The sequence below is a fragment of the Anastrepha ludens genome, chromosome 2 (assembly GCF_028408465.1).
Source record: "Anastrepha ludens isolate Willacy chromosome 2, idAnaLude1.1, whole genome shotgun sequence".
Classification (NCBI taxonomy): Eukaryota; Metazoa; Arthropoda; class Insecta; order Diptera; family Tephritidae; genus Anastrepha; species Anastrepha ludens.
In genome coordinates this window covers 77,850,884-77,868,582 of record NC_071498.1, presented here as the reverse complement: position 1 = coordinate 77,868,582, position 17,699 = coordinate 77,850,884, and the positions used below count along the sequence as shown (strand labels likewise).

The window sequence follows — 17,699 nt, the reverse complement described above, 5'->3', positions numbered from 1 at the left end:
ATAAACAAACGGTTATTACTGCAATCGAAAGTGGTGGTGCAAGTGGGAGTACAAAGAGACTAAAAAAGCCAACATACGTAAATGTGGACAAAGCAGTTTTAGAATGGTTTAAATCGGCAAGAACACGGAATTTGCCTATATCCGGAGGATTACTCAAAGAAAAAGCATTAGAATTTAGTCAAAAATTAGAACAACCGAATTTCAAGGCAAGCCCTGGTTGGCTCGATAATTGGAAACGAAGGTATGTACATTCGTAAAATAAATGTGCAAGCTGGCACCTAAAGTTATTTTTTTTTCTAAGATCTGGTATATGTCATAAAAAAGCGTGTGGTGAGAGTAATGATGTAAGCGAAGAAGACTGTATGAAATGGCAACGTGATGTTTTACCTCATTTATTAGAAGGTTATCAAGCACGGGACATATTCAATGCAGACGAGACGGGCTTATTCTTTAAATGTCTTCCAGATAACACCTTAACTTTTAAAAACCAGAAATGCCATGGAGGAAAGCACAGTAAACAGAGAGTTACATTGATGATTGCCGCAAACATGGATGGATCAGAAAAATTGAAATTACTCTTGATAGGTAAAAGTAATCAACCCCGCTGTTTTAGAGGTGTTAAATGATTACCTCTCGACTATAAAGCAAATTCAAAGGCGTGGATGACGGGAGCCCTTTTTGAAGAATGGCTTCTTAACTTAGACAAACAATTTGGAAAAGCCGGAAGAAATATTCTACTTTTTATTGAAAACTGCCCAGCCCATCCTAAAGACATCCAACAGAGATTAAAGTTTATCAAACTTGCATTTTTTCCTCCGAATATGACATCAAAATTACAACCACTCGATCAAGGAGTCATACAAATTTTAAAATGTCATTATCGTCACAGAATTTTAAAAAATACTATAAAATGCTTTGAAGTAAACAAAAATTTTAATATTACATTAATGGACTGTGTTGATGAAATAACCAATGCATGGAATATCGATGTTAAGCCTGAAACCATCTCTAATTGTTTTAGAAAAGCCGGCTTCGGTCAATATTCTGAATGGGAGGAAGAAGATGACATTCCTTTGGTTTTCATAAGCGAACGCATAAAAGAAAGGAGTAAGGAAGAAATTCAACTGCAGAATGAATATGAAGCTTGGCAAAATATCAAAGGTACAGCAGGTGTCACCTTTAATGATTTTATGCATGTGGATGACGATATTGTTACTTCAGAGTTTCCCACAGATGAAGATATTGTGGAGCTATTGGGATCTAAATCCGAATTTGAGCATGATAGCGAAAGTGATATAGAAGATGATTTGCAAGATGATATGCTGCAACCAGTTTCAAACGAGCTAGTTGCAAATTCGTTCAAGATTTTGCGGTCATATTTAAAAACCAATGAACATACAACCGATTCTCTGTACAATGGTTTAAATAATATTGAAGCTTTTTTTGAAGATCATAATAAAAAATCCTCTCGTCAATGAAAAGTCAAATGAAAGCTATACATCTATTCATATAATGTTCTTAATTATGTATATATAACTTTAAAATATACACATACAATATCATATAGCAACTATACATAATTTGAAGCATATACTGTTTTATCAATAAAATTGTTTGCTGACCCTTGAGTTTTATGGATTGTTTTATTTTTCCATCAGGTTTTACTTTGTTTATGGATTTTTATGTATGTATGTACATATGTATATTATATTTGATAACTGGAAATCTTGATAACTCGATTTTTTTTTGTGGCATGTCATAGTTCGAGTTATCGAAGTTCGACTGTAGTTTTAAAAAATGAGGAGAGAGAGACAAATTAGTTATTTATTTGATACTATTTCAAAGGTAAAATGTATTTGGGCTATTCTCAGACAAATTTTATAGTAATAGACGATGGCCAACGCCATTTAAAAGAACACTATTAGATACCCATCAAATCAATGAACTTTTTGACACAGATATACATTTTTAAGTGTTTTTGTTTTCTTGGTATTGTATTCTATGTGTGTACATGTATATTTTTATGTATGCGGCCATTATCAAATCATATATGAATATGAACTTTGAAAATTTTTTTTACATTCTTCTTAAAATTTTTTAAAACGTAAAGATCTGTGAAAAAAAGTGTCACATATGCTGTTTACTTTCCGTGGGAAAAAAGCCCACCCGAATTTCGGTGGTTACATACTAGTTGAATTGTATTATAAAAATGCGTGTTCTGTTAAGAAAGTTTATCGCGCGCTTCTTCCATTTTATGGTCAGCTTAATCGACCCACTGAAGCGGCTATTCGAGCTGTTGTGACGAAATTTAGAACCAAATTTACATTATTAGACATCAAACCACCAACACACTTACGTGGAGTGCGTAAGTGCGAACTGAAGAAAATACCGCAGCTGTATCGGCCAGTGTTAATGATTGAACATTTATTTCACGTTCGGCACATGTCAATTGGCCACCCAGATTGTGCGATATAACGCCTTTAGATTATTTTTTGTGGGGCTATGTTAAAGCTCATGGCTAAGTTAAGAGATGAAAACTCTCACCACCGTGACACGTGAAACCCTTTGCTGCAGAGCAGACGATAGCTTAGGAATTCTGTCAAAATACAAGCGTGTGAACTGCTCGCGTCAGCGTATTCCCACACCTCATGATTCCTAGCTTACCTGCGAATGCTACAAGCGCAACCTGAACCAAGAATGCCAGCGCGAATGCTACAACAACACCTAGGGCGCAACCTGAACCAACAATGCCAGCGGAAACGTCCACAACAACAACGTCAGCGCGAGCTACACCGTCGCCGAATTGTGCCAAGAATAGGGACATATGAGTAGGTGAAATTATTCTTAAGTCTTCAGTTGTAATTAGCTCTTTAATAAACCAACAGCGCATAGCGCCTAAAAAATAACTTTGTGTTTTCAGTGTAACAGAGAGTGCTCCACACCAGTAAACCTTAATTTCTATTCAGACAAGCTTGCTTCAATTAACGCATTGGAAGACAACATTAAAGCATTTATATGTGAGATACCAGCCGAAACATTGGATAGAGTATGCCAAAATTGGACTTAGCGGATGGACCATTTGAAGCGCAGTCGCGGTCAACATTTGCATGAAATCATCTTCAAACATTAAATTATATGGCTGTACTATCGATTTAAATAAAACTTTCATGCATTTGTCTGAATTTTACGTGTGTTTCTTGAAACAGAAATAGTGCGTTTCTTGAAAAGAGGTACCCACTTCGAGTTCAACAACTCAATGTTTCACGTACCAGCCTACCTACGAATACCCCGCATTTTCGCTTACTAGATCCAGTTGACTCAGCCATTGACGGTACACATAGCACATGACCATCTGCTTCGGTTGAGTAGTTTGAAATGTTTTCGAAAAACCATCTTTTCTGATGAAGCGCATTTTCATCTCCACGGTTATGTTAATAATCAAAACCCGCACGTGAGCATCGATAATCATCAGTGGCAATTATTCTTTAAAAGTTTTGCTGAAAACGCCATGGACTTGGCTGATATTTTACGGGCCAAGCTCACCGTGTTATTAGCCAACTCGGCGCTGCGATTTGAACGCTGTTAGAAATTTTGTGAGGGTTGCCATGAAGGATCGATGTTATGCGGGGGGAATATCGAGCAAATTCTGTACGAGATAGAGACAGATACTGTTACCAAAGTCTTGGAAAATTGAACTGTGCTGAGGCAGCCACTTGAATGATATTTTATTTCGTAAAAAAATAACAATGTTTCGAATAAACCAATAAAATACGTGAAAAATGGTTTCTCTTCATTTCTTTGAATTTTTAAAAAGAAATACCTAGATGGATCACCCTTTACATGCTTAAGCTGAATCAGAACGCTACACTTAAATTTACGATCGTGTATCATAAAATGCCTTAACGCCTTACTTCCTTTTTTCCACAATTTATTCTTCAGGAGGAGGGTAAAAGTCATCAACAGCCTCTCCACGCGGAGGATGCGGCATGCGACATGGTGCATGTAGCAAATAGCTTAAATTGAAATCACTTAAGGGTCGTTTAGTAAATTACGACCACTACAGATCATAAAAATAAAAATAACGAGCTATCAAGTCGTAAACATAGTTAGTTGAAGTCACAATTGCTCCACAAGTAGACACCAGCGCTAACTGAATGCTTTTATTACCCCTTCTTCAGCAGCCGGCAAATGCTTTATGTGGGTTAAGATGATTACTTGTAGAAAATTAAGGTGAATTTAATTTCAACTGTTTTAAGTCTTTATGTTTATGCTTTTCGGCATGCGGTCAGGGATTTACCTCGTATTTCCTTATTTTTTATTGAGGTATTACAGAATTAGGCTATACCTATTCGCTGTGACTACATGAGTAATTAGTTAAGTTTTGTCACAGTAAAAATTTGTTAATCTCTATTGCAAACTACGAAATTCAGGGATTGACAATCACCGTACATCGATTGCAAGTACTTAATAAAGTTAGCAAAGTTGTTTTAAGGAAGTAAAAGTGGCGTGAGACTGCATTAATTTAGATTAGCGAGTTCTGTTTGAGTCGTTTTAAAGTAGGAACTTAATACAATTTCCTACACATAATAATTCTATAGAATGGTTTCAAAATATTATTTCTTTGTGGGGCATCGTCTAAGTTTCATTTGTGATAGAACTAAAGGTTGTACTCAACGTTTTTCTACATACTCGTATAAGTATATGGCGGATCCTAAAATTAGATACGACGTCGTATCGACAAATCGGCTTTAAAATCGGCGAGAAAGTTGTGCGTGTCGATTTGTTTAGTCTTCTAAAGGATTTGACGGACTGTAAACATCTGGTAAATGGCAGACTTTTCAGGCTTGAGCCTTCGCCGATATTGCCCAATCAGTTGCATCGTATCAGTATCGTCAACAGGATTTTGATGACTATATGGAGAAGATTTATTCCGCCGTAATTGAAATATTGAAAAATGGAAATTTCAGACGAATCGAATTTGAGTCTCGGTGACTATGTTAAGAAAGAAAAATTTCACAAATGTAATCGGCAGTTATCACCCAAAAAGGGTGTACGCGCCAATTATATATATATATATATATACATACACCAGTCGTTTTAAAAATGGATCATTTTCATTACGTTTCTTTAGCAAATCGCAGCTGTTAATGCGTTGCGTTAAATGCGTTTCTTTCAGTTCGAGAGGAATCCATGTATCAAGTTGTTGAACATAGCCAAATTTTCTTAAGTGATTTTCAATGCATGTATGTGCTACAAGAATCTTCTCTGCAATACACTTTTAAAGAGACCTGGCACAAGTAGCAGGGCTAGTAAAACTCACAATAATGCTATGGGAGAAATTTCCAAAAATTTTAATTTCTTTCAACCAACGTTATATAGTGTTATGTATACAGCTGGGCGACAAGGACTTCGATTACCAAATGATTGTGATTGCAGTAATCCTAAGAAGATAAAATTACGATTATGATTAATAAAATCGTTCATCAAATAATCTTAGATTAAGATTGCAAACAAACGTAAGTAAAAAAAGTTTAAAATACTATTAGCATAATAATAATAACACTGCTACGAGGGTGCCTTTTATATTTCCGGATTGGCAACCCTGGTGTTGCAATCAGGCAACTGACAGCTGTATCGCAAAGTTCGACATTTTTTGGCTTTTACGTACTCAGAACGCTTGGAAATACCAGCGCTATTTGTGTTGTTTACAGTAACTTAAAAGATTCATCTCGGTTCAAAAATGGAATTAAATCGTGAACATTTTCGTCGGATTATTTTTTACAACTTTCGACGTGGATTAACTCAGCAACATTGCATGGATGAACTTAATTCATTTTTTGCCGATGAAGCTACATCAAGGACCAGTGTTTATCGATGGTATGGTGAATTCAATCGTGGCCGTAGTTTACTCCAAGACGAATTTCGTGAAGGCCGTCCAAAATCAGTTGTTGTTCCGAAAACCATTGATGCTGTGCGCGAACTGATATTGCAAGATCGTCATGTGACCAATCGTGAGGTTGAGACAATCTTAGGCATTAGTGCATAAACATTTGACTGTCAAAAAAATTTGTTCGCGTTGGATCCCACACAATTTGTCAATCGCTCAAAAAAAGTCTCGTGTCGATTGATCGAAGGAAATGCTCAAATAATACAATCGCGGGGCTTCGAAACACGTCTATGACATCGTGACAGGTGATGAATCATGGATTTACGCGTATGAGCTCGAAAGTAAACAGCAGTCGACTGTATGGGTGTTTCAAGATGAGCCAAATCCAACAAAAGTTGTTCGCGCACGAAGCACTTCGAAGCATATGGTCGCCTGTTGTTTCGGAAAAACTGGATATGTCTCAACCGTACCACTAGAACAACGCAGAACAGTAAATTCTGAGTGGTACACAACCATTTGTTTGCCAGTTGTCTTCCAAGAAATTAGGAAATCCAATCGCCAAAGACGGATCACTCTTCACCAGGACAATGCGAGCTCTCACACATCGGCTCAATGAACTCCAATCTTGAGCACCCAAAACATCGAATTAATGGGTCATCCGCCGAATAGTCCTGACTTGGCACCAAATGACTTCTTTTATTCCCGTACGTAAAAAACAAACTGAGAGGTCAACGTTTTTCGACACCTGAAGAAGCGGTTGCGGCATTCAGAATGCATGTTTCGGAGGTACCTCATTCAGAGTGGCAAAAGTGCTTCGACAATTGGTTCAAACGCATGCAAAAGTGTATAGATCTTCATGGAGTATATTTTGAAAACCATTAAAGTGATTTTCGATGATTAAAATTTGTTTTTGTTCTCTAATCCCGGCATATAAAAGGCACCCTTATATGATATTCACTTTATAAAGTGGACAAAAATGAAGAAGTGCTTAGACACCGTTACCGTCATGACGACTAGGTATTTCACGATAGTTGGCCGCCACGGTTATGCGACTTCACACCCCTACATTTTTCCCTAGGACTTCGTGAAGTTCTTAGTCCACACTTATAAGGCAACCACTTTGAACGAGCGTCAACAAAAACTGAAGTACTTACAAGTGAGCTGATGCCCCGTTTAGAACGACATGGTTTTTCATACACAATGGCATGAATGTGGGTTCAAAATAAAGCGAGAATAAATTTAATATCTGTTGCTGTTCTATTTAAAACAACTGACCAGATTGGTAAGGATGCTGTGTTCTCTCAATACAATGCATCCACCGCATGATACAAAACTGACCTCATAGGTTTATGAAAATAGCTGGTCGAGTTTTTACAAATAAGAACGAGGACTTCTTCAACAGGGGAATTATTGAATATCCTTCTAAATGAGCAAAAATTATAGGGAAAGAATTCACCTAGTATGAATGCATTTGAACACACGTAGGTTTTTTCCGAATGATTTGGGAAAGGCTAATATAGAAGAATCGTTCCACAAAAGTTCTATTAAGGTAAAAAACAATTACGTCTTAAGAATGGCTTGTGAAACAGAATCTCAACTTTTGGTACAGATAAGGCATTAGTTCTTAGAAATCGTACTTGTTTTGAATTTTGTAAATGGAACACAGTGGGAGAAAAATTGAGCTCTATTTCACCTGTTGCTTATATAGAAAAACTGTAGCTTCTACCGCGAACTAAGCCACCTTTTCTGGAAACTGAAATTACGAAGAAAAACTGTTACTCGCTTGAGTTACTTGTCAGTGTGTTTAATAAATAAATTTCAATTTGTGTCTGCATATCTAAAGCCAAGCTCTTAAGTTATAACAAAATCCACTAAATACATACATATGAGTATATGAACAAATATCGAATCCAAATGGAGCCCGAAAGAAATTACAGCAAGTGCTACAAATTGCAGCATCCATTCCAAAAGCGAACTTAAGGCGCAACATATCACATTAAATAGCGTAGTGAAATGCAATTTAGGGGATTAAAAAATAAGATGCCTCGCAAAGAAATTACCCAGACAAGGCAAGATACGAGTAACAGCTGCAAGAAAAATGTTTTCGCGAAGACATCCAGCCCATCCGCTGCTTTAGCATCCAAAAGTTTGCCAACACTCAGATGCGCATACATACATACGTACATACATCCAGCGGCTTGGATATTCATTGGCGCCCGGATGTGGCAAATATTGAAAGAACAATTTTCCATCCTTACAAGAAAGTGAAGAAAATAAAAAACCTCATTGTAAGAAGAAAACGTACTGCGGTGCTCTCCTTCGAAAAAACAACAAGACTCGAGTAAAAGCAATTTGTAGAAGCATCACCAGCAGCAGGAGGAATAATAGATTTGGGGTGGGTTTGCCGGGTCATAGCAGCGTCAGCTGCTGAAGGAATCGAGGTATACTCACGACGCAAGCCATCGTTTTCCATTCGACTCGATACTTTTTCTTACGTGTTAGCTGTTTGTATAGCTTGAAAGGCAGTGCTCTGCATGGGTATTGCAGGCGAGGGGACTGAAAGCAGCATTCCGATATCAAATGTGTGTTGTGTGTTCGTGCCAATGTTAGTGTTATGTTTGTGTACGTGTACGTTCGTTAAAGAAATGCGCGCGTATTCGCAATAAATCTTATTTACGAGCGCACACAGAATGGCTACAATGGCCGCAGGAAGAGAAAATGGGAAATGAGAAAATGAACCTAAGCAAAACAAACTATTCGAATGGCATTCGAAGCATCGGTAGCTGGGGCTGGGACAGAATTCACAAAGGATCAAAGAGGAAAACAGCTTAGAATGTGGGCGAGTCAATGGAGGAGATAACGGGGATGAAAGATGAAGATGAAATAAGGAAAGGGTCCGTCGACCATTAAGAAAACAAATAGCAAAGCTTGAAGCCAACGCGATGAACACGCGCAAAGAAGCCTTGCAAGGTTTCATGGTAATGTTAGGGAGGATGGCATACTTGTATAAGCTCAAATACAGCGCAGTTGAGTAGCGACAAAAAGTGTCTGTGTACACTCGGGGCCTGATAGCAGCAATCTTAGTACGGAAACCGGAACAGCAACCCGTGTGTATAGAAAAAAACTAAATAAATAAATGCAGCAGATAAAGGAGCAGCACATTAAAAGAAAACGAAATGAGAAAAAGTGTAGGGCGAAACGACTTTCGAAATTCCATGGCAACGCCAAATACCACGCTGTGATTGGGGAAGAGGCACTCAGCTGACGGAAGGCAAAAAGTGGAAGGGAAGTAGTTTAACCTTAGGGTTTTGCTAAGCTATCTGCAAGGTTGGACCTCACCCATTTATGAATAGCAATGCTTACGTACGTAAAGGTTGGAATGAAAAGTAATGCTAGTGTGTTTGTGTGAAGCTTTTGGTAGTCGTAAATTATATGGGGCCCCTGACAAAACATGCCAATGATTACTTTTCAAATTTAGTGCTTTTATTATACAGAGTTGAGGCTTTACGTACATATATATTTAGAAACAAGTAGGTATTATTTAAACTTACAATGCATGCAAATATTTCGTTCAACTATTTTTTCCGTCTCCGTTATCTGTATACCGCTGGGAACGTGGTAGCTGTGGCGGAGAAAATACAACTCCATCTAAGAACGTCGACTCGCCATGAATCCCACCTATATTCTAAATTTCTAGTACCCGTCTCATGAGAAATATGCGCCATGAGTTTGAATTACTAGTTTACAAAGTTCAAATGATAAAAATTTAAGGTAAATGAACATAGGCTGAGTTAGAATTCCTAAGTTTGCGCCTTAAGGCAGTTCGAAATGGATGTCGAAATTGACCAAACGAAGACGAGTTCTTAACAAAGCTGACTTTTCTAGGAATAATAAAATCACTAATTGGTTTTCAGAGAGTACACCGAAGAACTATGGTATTTTTTCGAAAATGCTAATAGGAAAGCTATTCAGATCAACCTTGAATGCTTCTTTTTGTGTGCCGAAATCCTTGATTGCGCGTCTTTCCACACCTTCAAAATATCGATATTTTGTGAACTAAGCTTGATAATCTCAATATAAATTGGCGATGCCTTAGGCCTTCGACTGGATCTCGTGAAACTTGTACGGTGCCTTAAAATACCAATATTATGAGAGCAAACCTGAAACGGTTCAAATAATTAAGTCAATTTTGTTGGTTTCATGCAAAATACAGAGTTAGAAGCCGCCGACAAGGTCATAACAAATCGAGTTGGAGGAATTACGGGACAGTTGCACGGTTGAGAATGAATTTTATAAATAATGACTAGCTATGGTATTTGTACTAAAGCCATATCTTCCGACTTCCGACATTGAACCGTACGGTTCTGTTAGTCCATGATAGTGCCAGATACCTTGGCTTAATCGTAAATAAGAAACTTTCTTGGAAGATGCTACAGTGCTTTTCTTCTGAAAAAGAGAAGTAGGATCTAAAAAAGTGGGATCTACCCTCCAAGATAGTTCACTGACATTATATAGCTACTGTAAGACTAATTATGATCTACAGAGTTCTGGTCGGTGATCAACTCCTGAGAAGAAAACTTCGATCAAACAGTTAGACAGCATTCAAAGAGCAGCTATCCTTTGTCTTAGCGTGGCTCTGAGAACAACACCAACTCGGAATCGCTTTTCTGGACAGCTTCGGACAGTTGCATATATAAAATTAGCTAGACTAACTACATTTATCAAGTCCACAGGATTGTTTAAAGCGGTTTGCTTACTCCAAATAGAGTAAGGATGGGATAGTTGCGGTGGTATCACAAGGGGCCTCTATTTAGCCTAGGTGCGTCGTAAGACAGCCACTTTATCTAGCTAACTTAGTAGAGGTATACTCCATATCACCATATTATCTGCCGCTTTTTACTAGAGTTCTTTTTATTTGCCCTAGATGAGATCTAAGGTCATATAATCTATTTCGTATTGCGCCACTAACTACTTCTTAAACGAACTACTCCAACGATATTTTGCGTCTCTAATGAGCTAATTGGTCAGTTAGACCTATTCCCGAAAGGTGGGCATAATTTCAGAGCTAAATTAGTTACTATGCCACCTTCTGCGTCTTTGTCAAGCATTATCAAAAACACGCTCGAAATGCCTAGGAGCCCCACAGTTAGAGGGTCTGGAGGATATCGCAAAAATATATCCTCCTGTGCAGCTTAGGTTTGCTAAGAACGCTGACATCCTACGTGATGTCTACTTTAAAACTTAATAAAGAGAGTCTGCATCTAGTATCGCTAGGGGCCAAAAGGTCTATGGGTGGCTTAATCCCAGCCGCGGTAGCCTAACTTAACCTACTCAGCCACATTGTGGATAATACTCATTATTCATTTACTTAAAATTACTTAGTATAGCAGTAATGCCATGAAATAGCTCCGCATAAAAATATCTGCCGTTCGGAGTCGGCTTGACACTGTAGGTGCCTCCATTTGTGGAACAACATCAAGACGCACATCACAAATAGGAGGAGAAGCTCGGCCAAACACCCAAAAAGGGGTGTACGCGCCAATTATAAAGGCTGGGCCATGTAAAATTTGCTTTTTGAATCGGCTTTAAAAAAAAAAAACTAATCAATATTTTTTGCAAATTTTTTTTTTTATTTTGAAGATTGAACATTGTCATTTATGAATGAAAAATAATATCGTTCAAATGACTGCCGCGACTGGCTTAACAGTAGGCCATTCGATCAACCCAATTTTTAAGCACATTTTCGATTGTTTGGGCTCCAATTTCATGAATAGCAACTTCGATTTCGTGTTTTAAAGCATCAATCGTCTCTGGATGGTTCGCATAGCATTTGTCCTTAACGGCTCCCCACAAAAAATTGTCCAATGGGCTTAAATCACAGCTCCGAGGTGGCCAATTCATCTCGGAATTTCGGCTGATTATTCGGTTTTCAAAAACGGTAGCCAAAAGTTCGAGTGTAACTTTCGCAGTGGGACAAGTTGCACCATCCTGTTGAAACCAAATGGCGTCCATGTCATTTTCTTCAATTTTTGGAAACAACTCGTTGAGCATGTCACGGTAACGCTCGCCATTCACTGTAACCGCGGCTCCTCGCTCATTTTCGTAAAAAAATGGCCCGACGATGCCGCCAGACCAAAAACCACACCAAACAGTGACTCGTTGTGGATGCATTTACTTCTCTACAGTAACGTGTGGATTTTCTGAGCCCCAAATCCGACAATTTTGCTTATTGATGTAGCCGCCGATGTGAAAATGAGCTTCATCAGAAAAGATGATTTTTCGGTAAAAATGCTCATCTTCGGTCAAACGATTTTCTGCCCATTGAGCGAACCGAAAACGCATTGGATGGTCATTAGGCTTCAGTTCTTGCACAAATTGAACTTTGTAAGCCTTCATACCGAGGTCTTTATGCAAAATTCTCCTCAAAGAAGTGCGTGAAATGTTCAGTTCTTGAGAACGATGACAAGTTGAGGTTGTTGGATGTTCACGCACATTTTCGGCTACAGCAGCAATGTTTTCGGGTGTACGCACTGTAGGAGCACGTTCACGTGTTGTTTTAGCCATTAACGATCCACTTTCACGAACGCGATTAACAAATTGATCCACAAACTGTCTTGTTGGCAAATCTTTTTTTTTGGAATTTTTTTTTCAAATTTCCCACAGTTTGAGTAGAAGACTCACCACTTTGGAAATAGGTTTTCAATATTTCCCAATTTTGTTCAAGCATATAGCGTCCCATTTCGTAAATGTCAAACCTTTAAGTAAATTGTGATGCTTAAAAACTTATTGATGATATGAAATAAATAAATAAATGTAGGAACGCAAATACTATGAAGATTTTTTAATAGAAAACAAGTCTAGAAGTATTTAGTTCCGGCCTTTAATAAGTTAACTTTAAAATAAAATATTCCAAATAGCCGACTAAATAACATAAAGTCTTCTTGAAATATCAACATTTTTGGTCGAGTTAATTTATAATTGCACCAACAGCTGTATCAAAATCGATTAATTTCAATTTTTTTTAATTTCTGAAGTCACTGCTTTTAATATTTTGCATATTCATGATTATATTATCTACTCGACTATAACAGAATTTTAGAAATCACCGTTACCTGAAGAAATGTATATGGTATAGTCAGAACTAATTGTGCACTGGGTATAAATATTATTACACATTCACACAGGCACACATTTTAACGGCCCTCTGCATATTCCGTATCAATAAGTATGCACGTATGTGGGTACCTATGCATATACGTATTTTCATAAGCATGGGAAGAGTGATTCAATGGGGTGTACGTTGTGCGAATTTGCATAAATACAATTAAGTTGCATCACAACAACAAAACCAATAACCATATCGTTGGCAGCAAAATGAGAAAAATTTAAAAAATGTTCGTATGCGAATTGTGTTGGGTTGATTGAAAGAGAGTCTGAAACAAACAGAGTTACCGGATGTTTTTATACCACCGCTCAATTTGAGGTAATCACTTGTTGTCATGTGTATTTTCTGTATATAATAATTATTTGAAAATATTAAAGCTAAGTACGGAAATATATTAAAAAAAAAAAGTTTCACTTTGATGAAATTTGTATATGTTTTGATGGAGTAAATCAGTTAAGAATACTGCCATTAAAGCCAACTTCCCATCTGCTGTATAAAACTGGGCGGTAAACGTCTTTTGATACCAAAACCGTCAAAATTGAATTGCAGTTAAAACATAAATAAAAATTAAAAATTGCCTCGGGGCACATCTGTTAGGTGTTTGGCTGAGCCACTGTTACTGTTTTTGGTGTGTGTCTTGATGTTGTTCCACAAATGGTGGGACCCACAGCTTTAACCCAACTCGAAATGGCAAATTAATTTTAATTTTAATTCAATTACAGTCAAATATAGCTCATTTGATGCAAAATTAAATGTACTATAACAGTAGGGTACTAAAAAAATTCCTCAATATCGGATAATATCGTAAAAATTATGTCAAAGTTGAAAAAATTGAGAAAAAATAAAAAAATTCCAAATAGTTCCGTCTACAGTCTCGTCAGTTGTCATTTCAGAAACATTGTCAACACACTGTCAAAAAGGCTTGTTTTTGTTCTTTCGAACTAAAAAAGCAAATTCGAAATCGGATGGAAATTGGCGAAGTTAGGAGTGATTCTTCACATCAACCTACTGAAAAACGGTTTTATGGCCATAAAATGAGATTTCGGGGGTGTATTGGAAATTTCTCCTATACCATTTTTCTTAGTTTTACTATACCTACAAATTGTGCTAGGTCTCCATAAAAGTATAATTTCACTGTCGCACAGTGTTATTAGAATTCATTTTCAAAAAAAAAATAAAAATTATGTTAAAAAGAACCTCATGCAAAGTTCTCAACATTATAAATATTAAAATTATACATTTTTTCTTTTTATTTCTTATTACTCTCAAGCCCCCAAACTAGCCAATTTTCAGCAAAATTTACGAATATATCCAATACTCGTGTATTATGCTTGAGTCACTCCTTGTCCTTTCCTTAGAAGCTGTAATAAATAGTGCGTTTCTAAAAATTACCCCTATTAACTCTCAAATGCATAATTTTTCTATTGTGCTCAAAAAATCATTTTAACGCACAAATTTGAAATCCGTTTTTTATTAGACTCTTACTTTACCTGGTAGAAGTAAAAATATCTACCCCGTCTTTTATTTTTGGTTTGTAATATTCAGAAAAACAGCTTTTTGTACTTGAATTGCATAAGTGAATGTTACATTTTGAACAAATTACCTGAGTTTCTGACTAGCAATCGCTCATTTTACAGCTTGTTTGCCCGATCGACCGATCTGGTCGTAACGAACATCATTTGTTGGAACCAAACTAACATAATGATTCAGAGACCTCACTACGAAAGTTAGGTACTTGAGGTTTAGCTGGCATATATTGGCGGGACGGGTGGCCTTGTATTTTTGTCGAACACATTTGCTCATCAACACACAGACTTTGAAGAAGATGGGAATAGCTTGAAAAATTTCACTAAAGTGCTTGATGAGTGGTCTCACTTGAAATAATTGATTGCTAAGAAATGGTCTTTGGGAATGGCGGAGGAATTATCGTTGAAATGCAGTCGTTTACGAAATTTTATTTGGAGCCATCGTATGCCTCTAGTCTATGTATTCCTTATTTCAAACGATTGTTTTCCCCAATAGGATCGAACATTTGGGTTTCGATAGACTGACATGAAGAACATGATACCAATAAATTTTTCAAAAGGTGTCTTCAATACTTTGAATTGTGGTGGCATTTTCTTGTGGCCTTAGAACATGAGCTCATTCGCATGTAGACGCAAATGCTTCTTGTTAATTCATTCGAATCACCAACAAAAGGTTCATGTCGGCATATGCTTAATTGAGACCGAAGAGCAACTAAAGCACCGGATTGTTATAAGACGAACTTAATTATAAAATTTTACAATATTATTTCTTAAAATTTCTGGAAAATATGTGGCAACACCGGTGTCAACTGTGAAGTTTCGTGAATATAAATATATTTACTATATATTGTACTAGTATGTACGTATGTATCTTCCTGGTTTACTTATTACAGCTTGCTAAATCTGTAAGCATTGAACGCATTAAAATGCATGAAAGCAATTGCAAGGAATTGTGCGAGTCAATAAATAAAATGGGAATTAAAATTCATGTACTAGTAGTATTTACTTATATACATATGTATGTAGGTATGTTTGTATTTATGTGTATATAGATACATAATTGCTAGTTTCATTTGTTGTTCGAACATTTACTTTGATGAAATTGTAAGCATACATTCATATTTTATACATACATACATGTACATATGTTTATTGGGGTATGTATTTACATATATAAGAGAATTGGTTTGCAGTTGCACATTTACAATATAGACTTATGACCTTAGAGGACTTAATAAGGACATTGCAAAACCAAACTGCACGGAGGAATGCTTAATTTTATTTATCGTTTTCATACCTGATTTCCAACGGAATGAATTTATATATATTATACAAAAATATAACTATTTTGGTATGATGTAATTTTTGTTAAACCTCTGATACCATTTGACCGATAAATATATATTGCCTTGATTGCTTTAAATTTTGTATAACTTATTTTCAGTGAACTCTGCTGTATCACCTTTTTAGTTCTTACAAACTTCTTCCTTTTCACTTTCGGATTGTAAATCACATAAATCTAAAAGAGATTTTGCACTCGCCACAGATTACGCAGATTCAAAACAAAATCCCATTGTTCTGCATGTCATGGAATTATTGATGGCCGGAAATATCCAATCATTGAGGCAATATTACTCACTGCACTTAACCTTCCTATAACCGCGTTAATTTTTGTAGCACATATACCCTCGCACCGTCTCACAGACCGAAAGTTCAAACTACATAAAATATTAGTTTTTTCAAACAAAAATAAAAACAAATTATTATTTTTCAGTCCCGTAGATGTAATAAAAAAATAAAACTACGCATTAAATTTGTATTCACTTATTTTATTGATTTTAAGTGATTAACAAAATCGATCATTTTTTCTTAAGTACTACAAAAACAAAACAATAACATAGTTTTTTATTCACATAAATAAAAATAAGTTATAATAACTTAAAAACACTTCTTGCGTTTTGGGTTATCGTCGTGGATCCATTTTTCGTCGCCAGTCACCACCCGATGCAAAAAACCCTTCCGATTTTGTCGCTCGATCAGCAATTCGCACGTAAAAAGTCGCGCAGCTTCAACTCGTACGGGACCCAATGTCCTTGCTTTTGGATCATTCCCATCGCTTTTAGACGCTTGCAAACGGTTGATTTATCAACGCTCAATGATTCAGCAAGCTCTTCTTGGGTTTGGCACGAGTCCTCGTTTACCAATTCCCCCAATTCCGCGTCCTCGAACTTTTTGGGCTGGCCAAGACGCTCCTTGTCTTCGGTGTGCAAATCACCACTTTTGAATCGTCGAATCCAGTACTCACATGTTGAAATCGACGGAGTATGGTCTGGGTAGGCCTCCTGCAGCAATTCACGGGTTTGGGCTGTATTTTTTTTCAAATTGAAGCAGAAAAGCAAAGCTTCCCGCAAATTGCGTTTCGACGGCACGAAAGTTGACATGCTCGGAGCACGAAAACACTGCGTTGTTTATACTTCAGCGAAATGACAGATACTGATAAACAAAGCCTAGGGATGAGGCTTTGTCATGAATATATATTCAGTATTACCAACGCGATAAAGTCATAAATAGCGCCATCTGTGTGTCACCTTTAAAACTAATTCAACCTCCCAATAAATTATATTAGTTTCTAGTCTTGAAATAAAAAATCATGGCATATCGCAATTCATGTAAAAATCTGCCTTAAAAAGAAAAATTACGCTTTTACCTCTTCACAAAAAAAAAAACAAAAAAAGCCTTTTCTAGCTTAAAAAATATTTGTTTGCAATAAAAACGTCAAACTATCTTATTCATTATCCTTACGGAAGCACTCAGGACACACCATAAGAGCATGTTCCAAACAAAAATACTTTCGGCATGTAGCACAGTTGTAACGCGTTTTTCGGTTTTTCTTTGAGGAACAGTATCCACAACGACCACTTTTATTAAACGATGTCCCAGAAGTCTCGAGACCATCTATTTTACATAATTCAGAGAGCCGAAGTTTGATGGTTAGGCAAGGAACTGTTTAGAGCTCGACGTCGAAGTTGCGAGTTAATAAAATCGTACAAAGATTCAAGAAAGGCTCTGCGGTTAATTTTCTTACTAGGATTATTTTGTACATGTATTATGTATGAATTTA

General features: G+C 36.8%; 1 protein-coding gene across 1 annotated transcript; it reads left to right on the top strand.

Annotated features, from left to right (window-relative positions):
• The first annotated feature begins 947 nt into the window (after positions 1-947).
• LOC128867655 (uncharacterized) lies at positions 948-1,478 on the top strand. The gene is made up of 2 exons (XM_054109117.1): positions 948-1,161; positions 1,222-1,478. Exons 1-2 carry the CDS (start codon positions 948-950, stop codon positions 1,476-1,478), a joined length of 471 nt encoding a protein of 156 aa, XP_053965092.1.
• Positions 1,479-17,699: the final 16,221 nt, after the last annotated feature.